Source organism: Cryphonectria parasitica, assembly GCF_011745365.1.
Source record: "Cryphonectria parasitica EP155 unplaced genomic scaffold M406scaffold_5, whole genome shotgun sequence".
In the NCBI taxonomy this organism is placed as follows: domain Eukaryota; kingdom Fungi; phylum Ascomycota; class Sordariomycetes; order Diaporthales; family Cryphonectriaceae; genus Cryphonectria; species Cryphonectria parasitica.
The window spans coordinates 1,255,706-1,275,703 of NW_024468913.1; the positions used below are offsets into that span (position 1 = coordinate 1,255,706).

The 19,998-nt window shown below is 52.8% G+C and overlaps 5 protein-coding genes across 5 annotated transcripts; 4 read left to right on the forward strand and 1 right to left on the reverse strand.

The window, feature by feature from the left end:
* Window positions 1-944: 944 nt before the first annotated feature.
* On the forward strand, window positions 945-2,403 carry M406DRAFT_71032 (uncharacterized protein; the record flags this gene model as incomplete). Its single annotated transcript, XM_040925390.1, has 2 exons — window positions 945-1,540; window positions 1,587-2,403. 2 exons carry the CDS (start codon window positions 945-947, stop codon window positions 2,401-2,403), a joined length of 1,413 nt encoding a protein of 470 aa, XP_040775387.1.
* Window positions 2,404-4,344: 1,941 nt separating this feature from the next.
* On the forward strand, window positions 4,345-5,522 carry M406DRAFT_322602 (PMSR-domain-containing protein). The gene is made up of 2 exons (XM_040919661.1): window positions 4,345-4,881; window positions 4,972-5,522. Exons 1-2 carry the CDS (start codon window positions 4,614-4,616, stop codon window positions 5,319-5,321), a joined length of 618 nt encoding a protein of 205 aa, XP_040775388.1. The 5' UTR covers window positions 4,345-4,613; the 3' UTR covers window positions 5,322-5,522.
* Window positions 5,523-5,682: 160 nt separating this feature from the next.
* M406DRAFT_330769 (uncharacterized protein) lies at window positions 5,683-6,830 on the reverse strand (the record flags this gene model as incomplete). The annotated part of the gene is made up of 2 exons (XM_040920560.1): window positions 5,683-6,169; window positions 6,241-6,830. The coding sequence occupies 2 exons, from the start codon at window positions 6,828-6,830 to the stop codon at window positions 5,683-5,685; spliced, it is 1,077 nt and encodes a 358-aa protein (XP_040775389.1).
* Window positions 6,831-9,821: 2,991 nt separating this feature from the next.
* On the forward strand, window positions 9,822-10,622 carry M406DRAFT_356546 (uncharacterized protein; the record flags this gene model as incomplete). Its single annotated transcript, XM_040923475.1, has 1 exon — window positions 9,822-10,622. The coding sequence occupies exon 1, from the start codon at window positions 10,336-10,338 to the stop codon at window positions 10,618-10,620; it is 285 nt and encodes a 94-aa protein (XP_040775390.1). The 5' UTR covers window positions 9,822-10,335.
* Window positions 10,623-16,235: 5,613 nt separating this feature from the next.
* On the forward strand, window positions 16,236-19,998 carry M406DRAFT_291501 (uncharacterized protein; the record flags this gene model as incomplete). Its single annotated transcript, XM_040918971.1, has 3 exons — window positions 16,236-17,708; window positions 17,778-19,145; window positions 19,197-19,998. The coding sequence occupies 3 exons, from the start codon at window positions 16,236-16,238 to the stop codon at window positions 19,455-19,457; spliced, it is 3,102 nt and encodes a 1,033-aa protein (XP_040775391.1). The 3' UTR covers window positions 19,458-19,998.

Here is a 19,998-nt window from a genome sequence, read left to right on the forward strand (position 1 = left end):
TTAGGATAATAATTGGGTAGACAGTTCACTTCAACGTTAGCAAATGTGGATTGAATTAGAATGCAGTACAAAACTGGAATCAATCAAATTCCAAAGCTCCCATCGAATATCCGATTCCCAGATTCAGCTTTCGTTCCAGTGTCTCGGTATGGGGATGGGCACTTTATTGGCCACGAACGCTTCTGAGTCCAAATGATAACAAAACAGGTGGGGCCCGTTATGCACTTCCATTTTCCTTCTCCTCGCTCAGTCATTTCTCCAACCTCAGGAGTGCTCCTCGAGGAACAAAAAATAACGTCACCCACAGCATCAGACAGATAGCAATACGCGTATCTGCGGACACCCCTTGCCGGCGGAGCATGGCGCACTGTGTAAAAAAACTGCATGCGCTTCACATATGGAGGGGCCATGGACCTCATGACGAAAGCCCAACACGCTCTTCCAATACTCGGATCCTGTCGAATCCTACGATACTTAACTCCATAGCATTAGCTTAGGTTGCCTGTAACAACAAAAGGCCACTACAATTACTGCTAGGGATCGTTTGATGAGCAATGGCTCTTTATCGACCGGAACTTGCAATAGCTACTATGTCCCATTGCAAAACAAATTCACTAACTTGAAGTGGGTAATTACTCCGCTTTGATGTTCACTTGCCTACCAGCATACCATTCCTAGCCTCTTTTTACTTGGGACGGCCCATACTGGTCTTGATCTAAGGATGTGATTGCGGCTTCTCAGAGCTCGACCTCGGACATGCAACACAGTGTGGTCAAGATGAGGTGCGATATCACTCTGCTCCTTCACACCAGGAATTTAAACAGAAAATGAAATATAAAACCAGGCGGAGCGACGAGTGCGTTTGACTCGAATTGTTCTGGCACGACCGTTTGTGTTCTTTGTTTCACATAGTCCAACAAGCAAACTCACCATCACGGCTCAAAATGCGCAAGTACCTTCTCTTCCTTGCGACTCTGACCTCGCCGGTTCGAGTCGTCTCGCACGGCTGGTCGATCATTGACATCAACCGAAACCAGAGCGAGGTAGTGAAGCGCGATGTGTGCATTGTGGGCGGGGGCGCAAGCGGAGCTCACGCCGCTGTATCACTCATGGACTTGAACAAGACCGTGATAGTCATCGAGCGGGAAGCCCAACTTGGAGGTGCCACACAGACCTACATAGACCCGAAGACTGGAAAGACTGCGGACATCGGCGTAGTAGTCTACCAACCTCTTACAGTCGTTGAAGAATTCTTCGCCAAATTCCAGATCCCTCTCATCAACACTTCGACTGTCGACGTCAACGCGGCCGGTGCACCACCCAGATCATCTTTGCCCGCTCCATTGTACAACACCTTTCGGGAATATGCAGATTTTCGTAATGGTTCATCTGTAACTCCGACTGAGTACCCTGATGCGGCGGAGGCCTTGCAACGCATGGCTGCGGCAATGTCACAATATCCGTACATATTGGACGGCTACGATCTTCCCGATCCAGTTCCAGAGGATCTGTACTTATCTTACGGTGCGTGGATAGATAAGTACAATCTGTCGGCCGCTGTACCAATTGTATATGCAATTGCACAGGGAACGGCCCGCCATCTACGTCATGAGATATTTCAATTTGGGGGACATCCAGGCTCTGACCCAGGGCTACCTCACGTCAGCCAGGGGAAACAACTCGGAGCTCTATTCAAGAGCAGCCGAGTTCTTAGGTCTATCAAACATACTGTACGAGTCCACAGTCATCTCTAGCCAGCGTCAAAACACAACATCAGGCCGTCCCGAGCTCCTCGTCTCCAGCCCCGATGAAGTCGGTCTTCGCCTTCTTTCATGCGGTCAGATCCTCCTCACTATCCCACCCACCCTTTACAATCTCGCTGGTTGGGATCTTACCCCAGACGAGCATGCTGTCTCCGCGCAGTACCATACGGCCACTGGCTACTGGACAGGGCTGGTGCGCGGCATCGGCATGAATCAGACTATCAGCATTGACAATTCAGCCGCTACTACCCCGTACAACATCCCGGTGCTGCCAGCACTATATCAAGTCGCTCCAGTGGGCACGCTGGATGATTTTTGGTGGATCAAGCTCGGGGCAGACATACCGACGCTGACCGACGGACAAGTGCGAGCGTATGCGACGCGTGAGATTCAGAGAGTGCAAAAGGCTCAAGGCTCTGCTGTTACGGAGCCCGAGTGGGTTGTTCTCAAGTCGCATTCGCCGTTTCATCTTCAGGTCCCGCCGGAGGTGATCCGGAATGGGTTCTTTGCGAACCTCACAGCGTTGCAAGGAGGGTTGAATGGTATTATGTCTTATAGTGGCGCGGCGTTCCACACACATTACAGCTCTTTATTGTGGCGGTATAACAAAGATGTGGTGATTCCGAAAATGCTTTATTGAGTTGATATTTATTACAAGAACATTTAACTTGGAGGATGCTGAAGTGTTTAAATGTTAGAATTTGAGAATGTACAACTTGGTCAACTTAATATAATAAGTATATGTTGCAACATCTGACAAGTAAGTATTCTATTCAAAGGTATTCGAGTATTTATCCCATGATTTCGTTACAAGGCAGAATCTCTCAATTCTAGAACTGTACAGAATGTAATGTTCCTCGGTAACAGCCTTGCCTAGTACGAGCGACGAAAACAATTAACTGACATATCTCATGACCCTGACATCCGATATTTCCAGCTCATTATTCCCTATCATCCACCTAGTGACCTACATTTTGGAATAAATAGAGTTATCAGATCAGGCAGCATCCATTATTCAAATGGTGTTTATATAATTATCTTTTCCCCAGATCAAAACACTCAAGGCCCTTTACCTTTCCGGATGTCACCCAGTCCGATGCGGTAAGCCGTTGGCACGGACGTTAGATCTGATTAGCAGAGAGTGGGCAGGACGGGGGCCCTGGTGCAGTTCTAGTGGGATCCAGGTTCCAAAATATGCGTGCACATCTGCTGCGTCTGTTGGTCAGCTTCAAAGCTGTTGAGCAGCAGACGACTTTGTAGGACGAGACCGCTGGTGCGCACGAGGCCAGCACAAGCTAATACCACGATTTACCCCAGCTGTGTTCTCTCTTCTCTCCCCTAACCTTTTATTGTAGACTCAGAGAGAAACACACAATCCAAATGAACCCGCTACGAGTTTTTGACGTACGCCATCCTAGGACCAGGTTTAAAGATGGATAGAGGATTAAAAGAGGAATCACAGGCGGTGCTAAAGTGTTGGGAGAATTTTAAGTCTTGATGATACCAGCTAATTTCTTTTAGTCCTTATCCAGAGAGAAGAAGAAGTAGTATGGAGCGGAACGAGCAAGAACTCTCTTTCTCGATCCATATCTTTTCTCCATGTGTCTCATACTTACCTCTATATCTTTCCTTGCCTGCTCAAATCCTGGAGTGAACGTATCATTGGACCTAAACGGCCTATATTGTACTTCTATATGCTGAGTAGGAACTCCTGCCATGGAACATGACTTTCATACCTCTACAAAATGCCAGGATCAAGCCTCTCTCAATATTACCAGCCCGGCCTCAGCTTGCATAGCTCCCAGCTACCTCCCCAATAAACAGGTAAACACAAGATTCAGCAAGTATGATCACCATAGAGATCAATCACCGAAGCGCCCCATCGGCAAGGTTCAATGTTTGTGCAGAGAAACAAGGTTCACCTACCATCTCAATCTCGCCTCTTCTCCTCGGGATGGCGCCACAGGCTAGCTGCATGATATGACCCCCTGGAAAATGAATTGAGCATACGTCGTACCATAATGTCCGAGACATGCCTGGAGACGAAACAGTTGGATGCTAAGATGAGATAGACACGGTGGCGGGGGGCATGTAGCTGAGGAAGAAGATCTAAAGAGGTGATTCATCTCACCTGTAATGAACGGGTGTTCTAAGGCTAACCTCTCTTGGGCAATTTTGATTACTGCTGGCACATTGGTTGTATCATCAATGGTCTGCTTATACTTTTCTCAGCCTCCCCAGCATATACTTGAAGCAGGTTACAGTAACTAGAAAAGCAAGCATCTCATGGGCTATGTTTGGGACGTGTTACATGGATGATTAGAATTCGAAGAAGAAGAAAAAAGGGCTAAAGATTATCTTGGGACGGTCACAACTACAAGAGAGGCAAGTCGCTGAACTCACCAGACTCAGTTGATTGGGTACTTACTGATGTGCGCAGCGCGGGGTGCAGTGACGTGCTGTGTGCCTTGCATTTGCCCCGCCCACAGCTCTAGGGTCAGACCCGCTCCCTGTACTGTAAGTAGCTGGTCCCTGGTCCCCTAGGATTTGTCATGCCGATCCAAAGAGGCAAATCCGCATACTAAACAAAACGTCACGACTTTCCACAGCCTCCCCAAATCTTCCTTCCTATAGTCAATTTCTCTATACAAGTATATATCTTGGGATTTATTTACACCAAACTGCCCCCTCCATCTCAACACTTCTTCACAGACAAACCTCTTTCAAGAAATTTCCAAACTGTCTTCTCAAACTCAACACCGTCGCCCCCATTCCACTTCACCTACCGCAATCCTCACAACCACAGCCATCTTCCTCCTGGCATTCCTCTTCTCGACCATGACCTCTACCATGCCCGGCTTCTTAGCCCGCCTGACCCGCCCCTTTACCAGCGCCTCCTTCCTCGGCGTCGCCACAGAGAACGGCGTCGGTGCCACCTCGGCTCACATCCCGGAAGGCGCGCAAAAGGCTACCATCGCCGCGGGCTGCTTCTGGGGCGTCGAGCACATCTACCGGAAGCACTTTGCGGACAAGGGGCTGTATGATGCGCGCGTGGGCTACATTGGTGGTGACACCAAGAGCCCGAGTTACCGGGCAGTCTGCACAGGCGAGACGGGGCGTGCGTGTTACCAATCCCCCCCCCCCCCCAACCCCAACCCAAGAGTCGAGAATTGGGTCAGATCAAAATTAACTGGTAACACGTATACAGACGCCGAGGCGACGCAGCTGATCTACGACCCCACCAAGATCACGTACGCCCAGCTCCTCGAGTTCTTCTACCGCATGCACGACCCGACCACCAAGAACAGACAGGGCAACGACCGCGGGACCCAGTACCGCTCTGGCATCTTCTACCACGACGCCGAGCAGAAGAGGGTTGCAGAGGAGATCACCGCCAAGGTCAATGAGCAGTGGTACAGCGGCAAGGTGGCGACCGAGGTCATCGAGGCGGGGCAGTGGTGGGATGCTGAGGACTATCACCAGCTGTACCTGGACAAGAACCCCTCGGGCTATCAGTGTGCCAGCCATTATGTTAGGGAATTTCCCTCTCTGAAATAGTCGAGAGTGCCGAAACATAAGAGGTATTAGGCGTGAAAAAAACACGGTGCCGTGGGCAAACCGTACGATAACATCATGTGTACAGATACAGCTGTGGAGATATGAGGAAGCCTGGATGATTGGATATTCTTCTTTTTTATTTTGTTTTTACAATTTGATTTGAGAGCTATGCGCAAAAACGCCAGACTGATTGACCTGGCCTTTTGCAGACCACCACATTATTACCATGAAACCATGAATGTGAGAGGAGAATGTCCAATACATCAACTCCTAACTCCACTACCAGCAGCAGCTCTTCCGCCGCATTGCAAATCCTCACCACACCACCCTGTCCTCCTACTTCTCGGCTATTCCAACCTTTTTACTTCCTCTTGTTCTGCTGCATCATCAGAATCTGCACCATCCGGATGAAGATGTTCAGGAAATCCAGCTCGAGCGCAATGCTCTCGTTGACGGGATCCTTCTTGATCACGCCTCGCTCGGCCAGCCTAGCGTGGTACAACACCTTCTGTACGTCATACAGCGTGAAGCCACCAAATAGTGCCAATCCACCCCACAGCCAGATGTTCTCGGTGAACGCGAGTGTTCGGACGGCGGTTGCAGGAAGGATGAGCGGCGCAAAGCCGGAAGCCATGACAAGACCGGCACCAGCCAGGAGAGGTCCGCCGATGTAGAGGTACTTCTCCTGCTTGGCGGTCGCACCAACGAAGGAAATGGAGCCCATCATAGCCACAGTGTAAAGACCGGCGCGGGCGAGCAGGGCGCCGGGGACGAAGGCGACGAGGGGCGCAATCAGAGCGGCCTGGGTGGCATTGAAGGCGGTCCAGAGGGCGTACTTGGGAACGTAGCTGTTGTTTGCGTGCCTCGTCAGCGTTGCTACTCGCGCATCACCGGATTTTTCGGAAAAAGCAAAACTTACTTGTCAGGATCCACCATCCTCGTGCCGATCATCGTACCAAAGCTCATGGCCAGACCACCGATCATGACTACCCAGGGGTTTGTGACCATCAGCCGGTACACAAACCCGCTCTGTACCATCTGTCTGGCCGTAACACCGATGATGCCGATGCCCAGACCTGTGTGCAGGAAGGTCTGGTTGAGGTAGCTCCGCTCGAACAGAGGCATGCCACCATCCTCGCGGGTCTCTCGGTTGAAAACGGCATTTACAGCCACCAGGGTACCGCCAAAGATGGCTCCACCGACTGCGAGCTTGCGCAGCACCGAGGTGTTGTCGGTTGCAGTGCCCGCTTGTGACTGATAACCGCGCTTGCTGCCACCGGCGACAAAGCGGCTTACGAGGGAAGTCGACTTGCTCGGTGATGAGCGCGCGAGGGCGAGAGTGGTCTGGGATGTGAAGAAGGCATTTGACCGGCGAGCGGACTGGTGGAATGCGCGTGCAGCGATTGAGGAGGATGAGAAGAGAGTGGCCTTCGTCGCGGGTCGGGCGATTTCAGGTAGGCGGGTGGCCAGACGGGCGGGGCCCTGGCGCAGGGTGATTGTGAAGGACATTTGTGTTGAGATGTTGATCAGTTGGCCAATGAGAAGGTGGTTGATGAAGAAATGGAAGGAGAATAGCGAAGGCGCGGCGGAGGAGGGGGAGGGGGACTTCAAGAGAAAACGAAGGTCGATGAAATTGAAATCGGAGTTGATGGAAATCGAAGTTTGTCAGAGCCAAAAATGACGTTTGCCATCCGTCGCCCTGGAAGCTTCGAGCTCTCGGGCCCAACCAGGTACTAATTCCGGACGAATGACCAACACTGTATGTCAGCAAGTGCGTGGGGATAGCCCTAACCCTGAGCCTAATTCCAACCTCACACCTGGAAATGTAAGGAATGATTGATTTACTTCGTCAATGATGCGAGAGATTATCTATCTTGTTTTGTGACGAATGAAACTAGTCTTGGGATGTGTTGACAATCCAACGGGTGCCCCTTCTCTCTATTCGTCATGTTCGATGCTCATGGATATCCCACATATTGATGTGATGATGCCTGGCTTGAGCAGGCAGTCTGAGACAGCCTGCTGCTGAGTTTCAGTGGAGACTGCTAGACAGCCTACGTTCACGTACCAGTTCGAGACAATGTCTTGACGCAGTGGCTGAAAGAAGACATCTGATAGGCTTTCTGAATCCACTGCACAATACGCCTCTCAAATCGCAGATTGAGTTAACCACAACAGCTTGCCAAACTGCACATGATGGCGACATCTGCACGTAGGCCTTATACGACATGGTGAGCTTGAGAAGCAGTGGGCATTTAGCAGTTCTGCCCGCCCTTGACCACAAGGCTATATCCTTCAGGATAGGAAACCTTGCCGCTCAGCATATGGTATGTAGAGTGCCCGAATACCATCCTTGTGTCGTTAGATCGGCAAGTGACCGCAATCGCCCTGGCAGCCTTCGCGAGAGTCAGCCAGTCCGGCAGCACCATGTACTCATCGCTCTGTTTTTATCATGGAGGTGGTCAGTGAGCCTGTTTTTGGCACTTGAAGCGGACTTTGCAGCTAGTACGAGAAGCAATCGACTCCGCAAGAAGGAGTTCCTCAGATATCAGTTGGGGGAGAAAGGAAGGGGAAAATCGAGAGCAGAGAAAAGCCAGTGGGAGAAGACCGTACATCATTGCACCAGCTAATGGCTGCCTTATAGTAACAAGCTACCTGTCCGCACTGGTGTGCGTCATTACTAGGAGGCCTGCCCTTTACCCGCGAAAGGCTCTTCGCCATCAGGACGACGGCGTCGTCGGCTACGGTGTACTCCCCACACTCGAAGACCGGGTCTTGGTGTCCTGTTTTCACCACAGAGCTGCTGCTGAGCGCGATCGTGGTCATGTTTTCATGGGGGCTGGCGACTAACAGAGACGGAGTGGCCTGCAGAGGATAGTGAAGATCAGCGTTCTGTTCTGAGGTGATACATGCAATTCCGTGATAAATCTTTCCAAGACAGGAGCAGCGACAGGATGCGAGACTGACTGGTTTGGTCTGGGTGACAAGGTTACAGAGGCCACTAGTGAGAATGCCGGCAAGTATCATTCGACAGTGCATCTTGGATACAAAATAGATTGTTTCCCTCCCCCTTCAAAGCGATTTGTCGTTGAAAATATAGACGCACGTCAGGTGATTCTTGAGATGTGGCTGAACGTCGTATAATCCGGTGTTGCAGCATCGCAATGCTCAAACACGAAGAACAGCATTCTGCTTAAATACTTGGACCGATTCCAAGTCTAAATTCCCATTCACGCTGTGTCAAGCACTCCACGGCTGGCTAACTTGCAAGGGGCGAGAGCTATCGAGCCTTGGGCGCAGGTCTAGCCCGCCTGGCGCGTTCCTAGTCTTTGCGTCTCGTCATCATCATCACCACCACCACCATCGTCATCACCATCATGGAGCGGCATCCGTGCTTGCATGCATTGGGCATTTGTTGAGAGAAAAGACCGTCATGTTTGTTCGGACTGATCCTCCTCATAGAATGGCTACGGGCAACGCAAGAGGTCTAATTAGGCGTAACTATGTCCTCGTCGGCGTATCTCGGCCAGGCTCACATCAGTTGAGCATAACCACTGCGACTCCTAGGCTTCACAGAGATAAACTGACAAGCGGCTGACGTTGAGTCCAGAGTGGAGGCATACCAGGCTTGGCTCCCGGTGGGGAGGTCCAAGGGTGCAAGCTCGACAATCTCGTTCTACGAAGTTTCGCGATCATGGTCTAAGCAGCGACGGCTACGGAACTCGCTCATCGATAGAGAAGCTGAAGACGGGGTAAGATTCGTATTTATAACCTAGGCTGTTTTGCTTCACCCTCCACCTTTGGAAGAGACATCAAATTCAGGATGCAAGGTGCTTACTTCACCTCGCTTGTATTTTCCAGGGAACATGCAGTCTGGTCAGATTTCAAGGATGCCAGTCAGCCTCGGCCAAGTCCCCGATCACATGGGCAGTGCAGCTGAACATAAAGTGATGACACCGACCGGAAAAATAACGACATATGCTATAGTAGTAGTGATAGAATGCGAGCTTTCTCCCAAGGAAGAAGGAATAAAGAGCCAAGAGGTCGAACCAAAAGCGGCCACCCACCATTCACGGAGGCAGAGCCTCCAAAAGGTCTGGACCCGGCCAACAAGAAAGTCCCCGGGAACCCTTTTTTGCTTTCCCTTTCCCCATTTCCGTGGGACTATTGGAGGGATTGGGCGGTACAGGGTCCTCTTTTTAGGGTACCCGTGGCCGTTTCCAGAGATCAGATGAGATCCGTTTCAGGAAGCTCGTTATTGTTGGTCAAAAAAGGACGCGAGATTGAGGCTCTGGGCCTTGAGGGGAACGATGGAGGAGGAAGAACCCAGAAGGAGGCGGGGAGTGATTTTCTTCTTTTAGGAAATGCCGACGAAAGGATGTGTGGCTGCTGACCAACATCCTACCGCTTCTTTCTTTCATTTCCTTCTCTCTTTCTCCTCCTTCTTTGTGTGTTGTGACCTCGGCTCAAAGGGGGCCTGCACTCTTGCTGACCCTTCTGTGGTTCTGTGCAAGAAAGGCCCCTGTTTGTTATCCGGCCCCCAGTCTGCCAAGCCCTAAGACTTTCTATTCCGGTACGACGGGTGGATAATTTGGAGAGGACCGTTACCATTCTACCAGAGTATCTCCGTTGCAGCGGGGTGATTTCGTGAGATTGCGTTGAGCAGGATTTATTGGTTCTTAATGCATCCCGGGGAACTAGTGGCTTCGCTTGCTACGATGGAATATTACCACTATGCAGGAATGCATCTGCTCGGAAAAGAATATATAACGCAAGGTCTGGTCGTGTGCTCACATCATGGGCGCGTATTAGTAGTACTGCTGTGAGCGTTCCGTCCCTACGTTTTCTCGTGTGGTAATACCTAGAGCCGCACCAAGGTGTTTCGTTCAGTACCTCTCTTCTTTACCTCCAACCCCAACAATCGCTCATTCGCCATCGTTTGAGACATCCACAGCCAGCAAACATATTCCTTCAACATTCTACCTAAACCAATATCAAATTTACAGCCGACAAGATGAAGACCACCTTTCTTGCCCTGCTCTGTATCGCGGCATCGGCGACGACGGCCTTTGTGATTCCATCACCAAGACAGAGCCCGCTTGTCCAGGACAACAACGTGGCGATCACCGAGCCTTCTGCGCAGGAGATACCTGAGACGGAGATCGTGGTAGATGACTTCCATGACAACCAACAGGACGTTGAACCCATGGTGGAATCATGTTTTTGTGCTGGTGGGTCGATCTGCTGTAACCTCACGGGGGGCGAGACGGACTGTGGGTTCGGGACGTGCGGCATCTGAGCTTCATGTTCCCAAGCAGCTGGGACATCATCTGGCAGCGAACGCCGCCCTGCTACCAACCATCCAACCCCACTCCAGGGAATGCGGAACAATCGAACGAACCAAAAAAAAAAGAAGAAGAAATACAGAGAGAGTGGGAGAGCAGCATGGACAAGCGAGACTCTGAGACACTGAGTGATTGTCTTCCTGAAGGAGACGACACTGTCGAGACCTCTCAGCAGGATTTGCCTTGAGAAAGGAGACACAAATCTCGGGACTGGCGAGACAAGCCCCTGGAGAGTGGGCTGGAACACCATGTGTCGGTATGCAACAGCTACATCGCCTCTGCTCTTCAGACGTGCACGTACTGGCGGTGAGACATTTGATGGGTCTGAAGCTAAGGAAAAAGCTACACGACCTCGGCGGTCCACATGACGACTGCGTGGACAGCAATGAACAAAGACTCTCAGCCACATACGAGAGGGAGGAGCCGTGGGAGGAGAGATCGTCAGGCGACAGTGTATCCGAGGCGCCAATCCAAGTGGTTCAAGGCCACAGAGAGAGGTAATGACCAAAGACGGTCTCGGCCTGGTGCAGTCAGTATGCACCTCCTCTCATATTCAGTACACAGCGGCACGAATACTCGCCATGGTTTGTGTGTGTTGGCCACCACGTCCCAAAACCAGTCGCGACTGCAGTTGGTGGTGACGGGGCAAACGCTTGGTCGTGAGCTTCAATTGCTAGGTGCAGCCAGCCTGAAAGTTCAATGCAAGGAGCGAGCTCGGGCCCTCTTGAATACTTGGTCGATAGCATGGGCCGCTGAGGCATCACCGATTCCAAAAATTGGATCACTGTGTTTTCGTGGTGATCGACTCAGATGGGACGTGCATCACCAAGAAGCGCCGAAGGGGTATGGATGGACGGGGGAGAGGGGGTAGATGAGGGTAGATGAGGGTAGATGAGGGTGGAAAGGGCAAGACTGCAACTCCGTAGCTCGCGCACATGCATGATATCTAATAGTAAAATTAATGCTGCAAGACCAGGATATAGATTCTCCTCGCAAGCACATCTCGATTTTTCCATTTGCTGTTATCAAAGACAATTCGGTGGAAGGTCGCACGTATGGTGCATCGTTTATTCAGTTTGGCGCAGGAACAGACGGGTTCAGAAGACAGGCCCAGATTCATTGTGCGTCCGATTAGATCGATCCGTGGACGCTACGACGGAGAGCTGTCGTACTGTGGTCCTGTGGTCATATGGTTACTAGCTCGTCTGCGTCGTCTGGACTGCGATGCAATATGATGCAGTACGACCTTCCTGTCTGGTGCCGATCGGGCTTGCGGGCAGGAAGTGGCACCGATGGCGCGTGGCTGTACGTCAGTGGCAGATTGCACAACTCCAATAGAGATCCGCAGGAGCTGCTATGGTCTGGAAAGTCGGCGCATGTAGACATACATACGATGCATGTACTATGGTATGCACGCGTCTGTTGTTGTCTGCAAGGGCAGATAAGGCTGCAGCTACTATGGTACATGCCTGGTTGGTGGGCTGGCACAGAGCGTGTACCCAAGGTGACAGTAGACTGACTGACGCCGTAAGCCGCCTCGCTGCAACTCTTCGGTATGACCGATGTGTCGTGGGGCTGCAGCAGTCGATACTGATGTTGATTGGGCACCCTGAATGGGATATGGTATGGGCGTCGTCGTTGTTCGAGAGCAAGCGCCTTAGAGGACGGTTCAATGCCTTGATGTTCACGAGTAGAGTAAAGTTTTTTTTGGGTAAGGGAGAGAGAAAGAGAGAGAGTGTGTGTGGTCTGATGAGAAGAAGAGTGGAGAGGGTGCAAGCTAGTGCTGTCCAGCACCTAAAGGCACACAGGCCAAGCGCTAGAAAAGGCTTCCACGCTTCACAGAAGGCAGCTTCTACGCAGGGACCGCCCAGCTACTTGACCCCACGAGACCCTGAGATGGGGATGAGATCTTGAGATGCCAACGTTCCTTCCTCGGCATGCAAATCCACATCCTGCGGAACTGAGTGGCTAAGCATGTCTGCCACGACCAAGGAGTCCTTGCAGCTGTCAAATTTCGCCATCATCCTGCGCGAGATCATGTATGTAGCAGCCACCACGCTGAGGTGCAAAGGGAAAATAGAAAAAAGAAAGACAAAGTCTGGCGAACTGGTGGATCGACCGGGGACAGCACTAGCGTCTAGCCCCGGGCAGGCCCGCCATCATGATCCTACCAACGTTGCCAGCCAGGTGGGCTGGTGGGGTTTCGGGGGAAGAGGGGGAGGGGGAAAAGAAGGTGAGGGAAGGAGGAGGGGGGTCTCCGCAGATAGACTAAAGCACCCACTCAATTACTCTTTCCAACACAAGACCTGCTCCCCCTCTTCGGTGTGGCCAGTACGCGGCCACAAGTAGCGACAGGCACATTCTTTTTTATGACCGATAGGCGCTTCAGAACGCATTCACTTATGAGCTGAATATCATTAACTCCAAGTACCTTTGGGGAAAGGGAGCTTAGAATCCCCCCCACTGCCCCCCCTCACCAATTCGAAACAAAGCCCCGCCATCAGATTCTTTACCTCTTTGAGGCTTTGCCAGGAGCTCGATTGTGAACCCACACCGATCAAGGCCAGCCAGGGCAGACAGCTAGGGACCAACGCCCACACCGACATTTGGAGAACTGATCTGCCCACTCAGGTCAGTCTGGGCTCTGGAGTCTCCTAGCCGAGATCGCTCAGTTCAGAATCGTCCCTACTTGACTCCCTTTGCACATGTGGCCCACATGAACGAGGTGACCGGCTTGTCGTAAGTAGGGTCTGGCTAGCAGCAGGTTGGCCATGTCCATGACAGACCAGTAGTGATACACACCCCTTCTGAACTGCCTGATCTCTAGTGACGAAATGCCCCGGGTGGTGCTCGTTTACGTCCAAGATGCACGTCAGCTTATGAGAGAACCTTCAACCTGCCTTAGCGGGCTTAGCTGGCGGCACTTGGAGCCCAGCTGGCCCGGGTTCCCACGACTTTTCAGCCCTTCTAGAAGTTCTGGAAAATTTAGAAGCCCAAGAAGCTTGATCAAGGTTGAGCCACTTGCTGCCGTCCCTCAGGGGTCCCTGCATGTGGCCAGGCCAGCGCGCGCGCCGAGCTCCCTTTGGGGCTGGCCCTTAACCTTCCCCCCCCCCCCCCCCCCGGCCCGCAGCTCATCCCGTCCAACGACGAGCCGGCTACTTTCCAGCGAGGACGTGGGATGTGGGACGTGGATATGGCATGGACGATGGCACGGCATGGCAGGGCTGGGGTAGGAGAGAGTACTATACATGTTGCATGCAGCTGTGTCTGGACAAGCTGGCAGGAAAGAGACGCGCCCCCTTCCAAAAGCCGAGGAGGGCCACATCACAGTGTGCCAACGACCAGACGCCAACGAATGTCAGGGCGCCCACATTTTGTCTCCAGCGCATCAGAGAGTCAGGCAGGCAGAGTACCCAGACACCGCACATCACACACCAAATCATGTTTACAAATGTGATCTAGCTTCGACATCCTTTCTCGCGCCCTTGTCCTTGCGCGACTTGCAAGCTGGTCCCGATCTTCCTCTTCTCTCTCTTTTTCCTCGCGCATGTGCTACCCGCGTCACGTCCACAATCGTCCTCCAGATCTCACTCTTCGCACGAGTGGCAAAGTCTAAACACGCCTCTGTCCCTCTTCCTCTCGTCGTCGTCCTCCTACGGCACCCTGACCGTTGGGCTGGCGCTATTGCTTTTCTCAGCCTTGGACAGGTTCCGATCCCACGGTCCCGGATCCGTTCCCTGACCGCTTCTGAGACACGACGCCAATCGCGCATTAGATCTCCATCAGCTACTGGGAATCGCCCTTCTTGATTCTGCGAGACCTTTGCGCTCGCTCAGTTATCTTGAGAGGGAATACCAGAGCACATACACAAAACGCACATACATACAGACAGCTTGACAGTACTGATCCCTCTTCTCGCTAACACCTTCGAGGACGGCTACCCTACTACAGAGAGAGAGAGAGAGACACACACACACAGAGCTCACGGAGGACCTGATCGCACCTTGTCACACTACCACCCTCCTCCCGAGTCGCAGAAGCAAGCCTCGGGAACCTGCATTTGGAGGACACCATTCCAGCTGCGGCGGCGCGCCAAGCATCATCACGCAGAGTTGCATACAGCTTTTTTTTTATTGTTTCATGCAGCCAGCAGACTCATCTTGTCTCTCCTGCCTATTCAGCCTTCGAGACCGTCATACAAGGGAGACCCCGATTGCCCAGCCATTGGGTAATAGCATTGACGCCACTAGACCTTCTAGCAGCGACATCTGGATTTTTTTTTCCCCTTCATTTTATCATCGTCCTATTGGCATCAATTGCTAGATCGTCCCGGGGAGGGCAGCCGACCCCAGTCTAGTCTGAGTCCGAGCCCCACGCGCCTCTGGAGCCGACAAGAAGATAGGCATCAACTTTCCCATCTCGACCCTCCAGGAGAGACATTTCGTCAAGCTCTTCATAACACTAGAGAACCCGAATTCTCAGCTACCAGGCGGGCCCTATCATCCAGCTACAGGCGGGCCCTTTGTGTTTCATCCCTAGGGCAGCCTGACCTCGTCATAGCGTATCACTCTACCAACATTACCAGCCTACCTCCCAGCCGCAGCGCCCACTTTGTCATTCTCCATCCCGACCCTCCGACAAGCGCGCGACCAACCCCTCCTCGTTGACACAACAGCAACTTTGGGACCGTACACTCTCCTCCCTACACGCGCGCGCTTCAGCGTCTCTCAAACGCCCTGTTTATTCCATCCTACAAATTCCCTGTCCGAACAACGCCCTGGTCGAGATTTTCCCGCATTACCTGCGCCGTTTCTGTCTTGGAAGCGACTACCTACCTACCTAGCTTCTGTAGGCCAGAAGCAGCATATGGCCCTGGCCTGAAGCTCCAATCGTCTCAAGTCGGCACTTTTCTCGTACGTTTAAAACCTATCCAGGTATAGCTTAGCTCCTGCCAGCTTTTGGAGCCGGGGAACACTGGACGAAGCATTGGAGACTGACCTGACAACGTCCTCGTCGTAGGAGGCTTCCCTCGACCTCCCGCATCGGAAGGCTCTCGTAAGGTGCCCACCTCCGACCTGCCCCTCCAGGCCGCCAGAGGCAGCCGGCGAACTTGTCTTCGAACCCCTCTGTGCTTCGAATCCACCTACAGCCGAATCTCTACAGTTGGGAGCTGCGACGTCCAAAATTGTTGGGCACGTGGTCTCGCAGGATACTTTCAGGGCCGTCGAGCTTTCAACATCCCCCGTTTGTCGGATCGTCCATTAAAATCTACGTCCACCGTGGGACCTTGCTGGCAACGCTCATGTCCATCTCGAGCAACACCTGACAAGGCATGATTAGTGTATACGAATGGCGATTTGACACAGAAAGCAAACAAGTCGACGCGGATCAGCACTGAGGAAGGACGTTGGATTCATCGAGAAGCAACGGTGGACCGTTTACCCAAGGGCAACTGCCGCATGGGAGTGCGATCCAAGAACACTTTGTCAAGAGCGGCGAAAGCCAGTGTTATATCTACTATACCCTGGTGTGATTACCGAAGAGGAGAAGGGTTTTTGCATCCATGACTATGAGGCGGGGTCGAGTCCCGACCCCCCCGCCGTCGCCCTACCGGGCGTTGGCACATCATCATGCACAATACCAGGCAAATGGTCAGCCTTTACCGGAGTCCGTATCGTCATTGATTCGGTCTTTCAATGTCGAGACCAATCCCGCCCGGCCGATACGGCCATCTCCCCTTGCGGCGAGTACAATACCTGACATGCCACTGGATCTCGTCGATCGAATACGGTCCTTTCCGCTGTTCATGTCCGCCCCTGACGAGTTTCTTGCTGCTGTCGGCAGACACCTAAGACCACAGGTTCATGCCGCGCACGACGTGATCTTGACAGAGGGAGACAATGCTTTGGCAATGTACTGGCTGGTGCGAGGCGTTGTGGCTGTCACATCCCGCGATGGGGAGGCGGTGTACGCAGAGCTTAAGCCCGGCGCCTTTTTCGGCGAGATAGGCGTACTCATGAAAATGCCACGCACAGCCACTATCGTCGCGCGGACCAAATGTTTGCTTGTGGTCCTTAAGAAGGAAGACCTCAATGTGGAGCTCCCTAGGTTCCCTGACATGGAGAAGGCGATCCTCCAAGAAGCCCAGGAAAGGCTGGCGATCTTGAAGAAGAAACAACAAGAAAGAGGGGCGAGGAGCACTGACAAGAGCGGTACCGTGGCGCGAGAGGCAGCTCCAGGCCAGGTCACCACTGGCGATGCCGGCGCTATCAGGGAGGGTACTGTTGTGAACTCGAAGAAGAGGAAATCACCGAGCCCGGGCGTCATCGAAGATCCAGCCGTGGGAGGGAGCGCCCTCGGGAGCGGCTTCATCAATGTTCGGACCACGCTAAAGGAGCTGTCGCTGTTCTCTGAGCTTCCGTCCGATATCCTTCACTTCCTTGGGTTGAGCGCGCACCCCGTCTCTTACCCGCCCTTCACCGACATTGTGCGCCAAGGCAGCCCCGGAAGTGAGATTTACTTCATCGTTCGAGGCGAATGCGAGGTGGTTCGGGAGACGCCGAACGGCGAAAGCATCAAGAGGATGACGAGGTCCTCCATGGTGCGCCCCCGCCTGAAGGCCGGTCAGTATTTTGGTGAGGTTGCCAGCCTGGGGCTCGCCTCGGCGCGTACGGCGACCGTACGAACCGTTACCTCAGTAGAATGTCTGATGATTGGAGGGCCTGCACTTGAAGAGCTTTGGAAGAGGTGCCCTCCAGGAGTGCGCTCCCAGGTGGAAGAGACGGCACGGAAGCGATATGAGACCCATCCCAAAGACGACGTCGAAATGAAAGATGCGCAAGGATTTGGGTCTTCAGACACAGACTCGGACTTATCGAAGCTCCCACAAGTCACATTCACAGTGCCCACGAAACCAAACGTGCCTGTGGCCGATGAGACGCCAGGGACCAGATCGCATACAGATCCGGATCCGTTCTTGAGCGTGGACATGGAGAACATCAGGAGTCGTCGGCGGAACTCCTTGGCGCCTCCAGTGCCTACCGTGCCCACTGTGCCCACCACACCTACTCCTCCAGAATCCCCATCATCCCCTGGAACGAACGGTCTCAAGACCTCGCAGACCTTTGAGAGCAGCCCACTGAAGCTCTATTCATTCTCAACTCCGAATACGCCGCCGGAGAATGATGATCAACCTCAGTTCAAAAAGCAGAGGACATTGTCCCTCCGGCCAGCTTCACTGCAGAATCTGCAGACGCCAGCTTTGCCTGATGACGTCCTCGTCATGGTGTTTGAGCACCTCGACATCGTGGAGCTGCTGCGAGCTCGACGGGTATGCTCACACTGGCGGCGGCTTCTGACGACCTCAGAGAAGCTCTGTAAACAAGTCGACCTGTCCGCCTTCAACCGGCACGTCACCGACTGGGCTTTGGCTAATGTCATCGGGCCTTTTCTCGGCTGTCGCCCGACAATGGTTGACATATCGAATTGTTTCCATGTCACGGACGACGGCTTTCAGGCATTCTACAAGCTTTGCGGCAAGAACATCAAGTCATGGCGTATGAGGTCGGTGTGGGATGTCAGCGCTAGCCAGATCCTAGAAATGAGCGAGAATTCCAAGGAGCTGGAGGAGGTCGACTGGAGCAATTGTCGCAAGGTGGGCGATAATCTTCTTGCTCGAGTCGTGGGCTGGGTCGTCCCAGAGCCACCACCCGAGCGCAAGCAGGTTGTCATTTCCAGCTCTGGCGCTCCTGGCAAGGGCAGGAACATGAGGATGCCAGCTATCCAATGGCATCAACAAGCCGTCCAGCCCAACACCCCTCCGCCGGGAACCATCATTGGCTGTCCTAAGCTCAAGCATCTCAACCTTTCCTACTGCAAACACATCACCGACCGGTCGATGGTCCACCTCGCCGCGCACGCCTCTTCTCGCATCGAGAGCTTATCTCTGACACGGTGTACCTCCATCTCTGATGCGGGATTCCAATCTTGGGCGCCCTTCCGCTTCCCACACCTAACACGACTCTGTCTCGCCGATTGCACCTACCTGTCAGATAATGCGATTGTCGCGCTTGTTAACTCCGCCAAGCAGCTCACACATCTCGATCTGTCCTTCTGCTGTGCACTCTCCGACACCGCGACAGAAGTTGTTGCTCTTGGCCTCCCTCAACTCCGTGAGCTACGCCTGGCTTTCTGTGGCTCTGCTGTGAGCGATGCCTCGCTGGGCTGCATTGCTCTCCACCTCAACGAACTCCGTGGGCTTTCAGTGAGGGGATGCGTCCGTGTCACGGGTGTAGGCATTGACAATGTTCTCGAAGGGTGCGGCCGCCTCGAGTGGGTGGACGTGTCGCAGTGCAAGAATCTTGGGCCTTGGCTTGCAAGCGGCGGTGTTGTGCGGTGGGGCTTTGACGAGCGAGGTCCTGGGCGCTGGCTACCTATGAGCATCACTCGTGGTACATCCTTCTCCTCCACGCAGAGGACTGTGGACCCGGCGCTATTGATGAACAACCATATGAACGTGCCTCGGCCCCAGACGCCCATCAATGGCAGCAGTACAAACGGAAACAGCGTGACAAGCCCCGACGATGGCGCTTCAGAGACAGGCGGGCTGGCACCGAGTCCGTTTGGCAACTCTGGCGGCGGAGGGGGCTTGGGTATGGCATTTGGTGGAGCTGCTGCTGGTGGAATGGGGCCGATGATGAAGCCTGTTGTCCCGCCGCGAGGTATGATGAACAGGAGGCAGAGGAAGCCTGTGAGATTCATCGTCGAGAAGGGCGCGAATGGGCTAAGGTGATTTTCTCTTCCTCTTTTTTTTTTTTTCTTTCTTTCTTTCTTTTCTCTTTCGGTGCAGCAACGACAAATTCCGACATATATGCTCACTGTATGAAAAATGCACGGCTGGGCGCTTGGGGGGAGGGACGAATCCTTGAACTCAACAAAGACGAACATCAAATCTCAGCATCACAATTAGTGCTAGCAAGAGCGGCACACGATCTTTACGCAACAGCTCATTTAACAAACAAGCATATGCATGGGTGAGAGCATCAACGATGGACGGCCGAATCGTTTTTGTTTTGTTTTTCATTTGGGATGGCAAGTGTGCTTGCGTTTTGGTAGGCTGGCTGTTTGAGCATTTGGCGTTATGGGTAGGAGAGATTTTTATTTTTTTCCAATCTTCGATCAAGCAAAGTTTCTCAAGTGCTAAACTGCATACGCATTACCCGGAGCCTTCAAAGGAGCGGTGTTTTTGTTTGGGGTTGCATTGCTGTTTTGGACAAGACACAACCAGCAGACGAATATTTAGATCTTTGCTCCAAAAATTTATTACTCTTTAG

Excerpts from the sequence above, each read along its gene's own strand:
- M406DRAFT_322602 (XM_040919661.1), top strand. The coding sequence starts at position 4,614 with ATGCCCGGCTTCTTAGCCCGCCTGACCCGCCCCTTTACCAGCGCCTCC. Across the intron at positions 4,882-4,971 it reads CTGCACAGGCGAGACGGGGC|ACGCCGAGGCGACGCAGCTG; the intron begins GTGCGTGTTACC and ends ACACGTATACAG.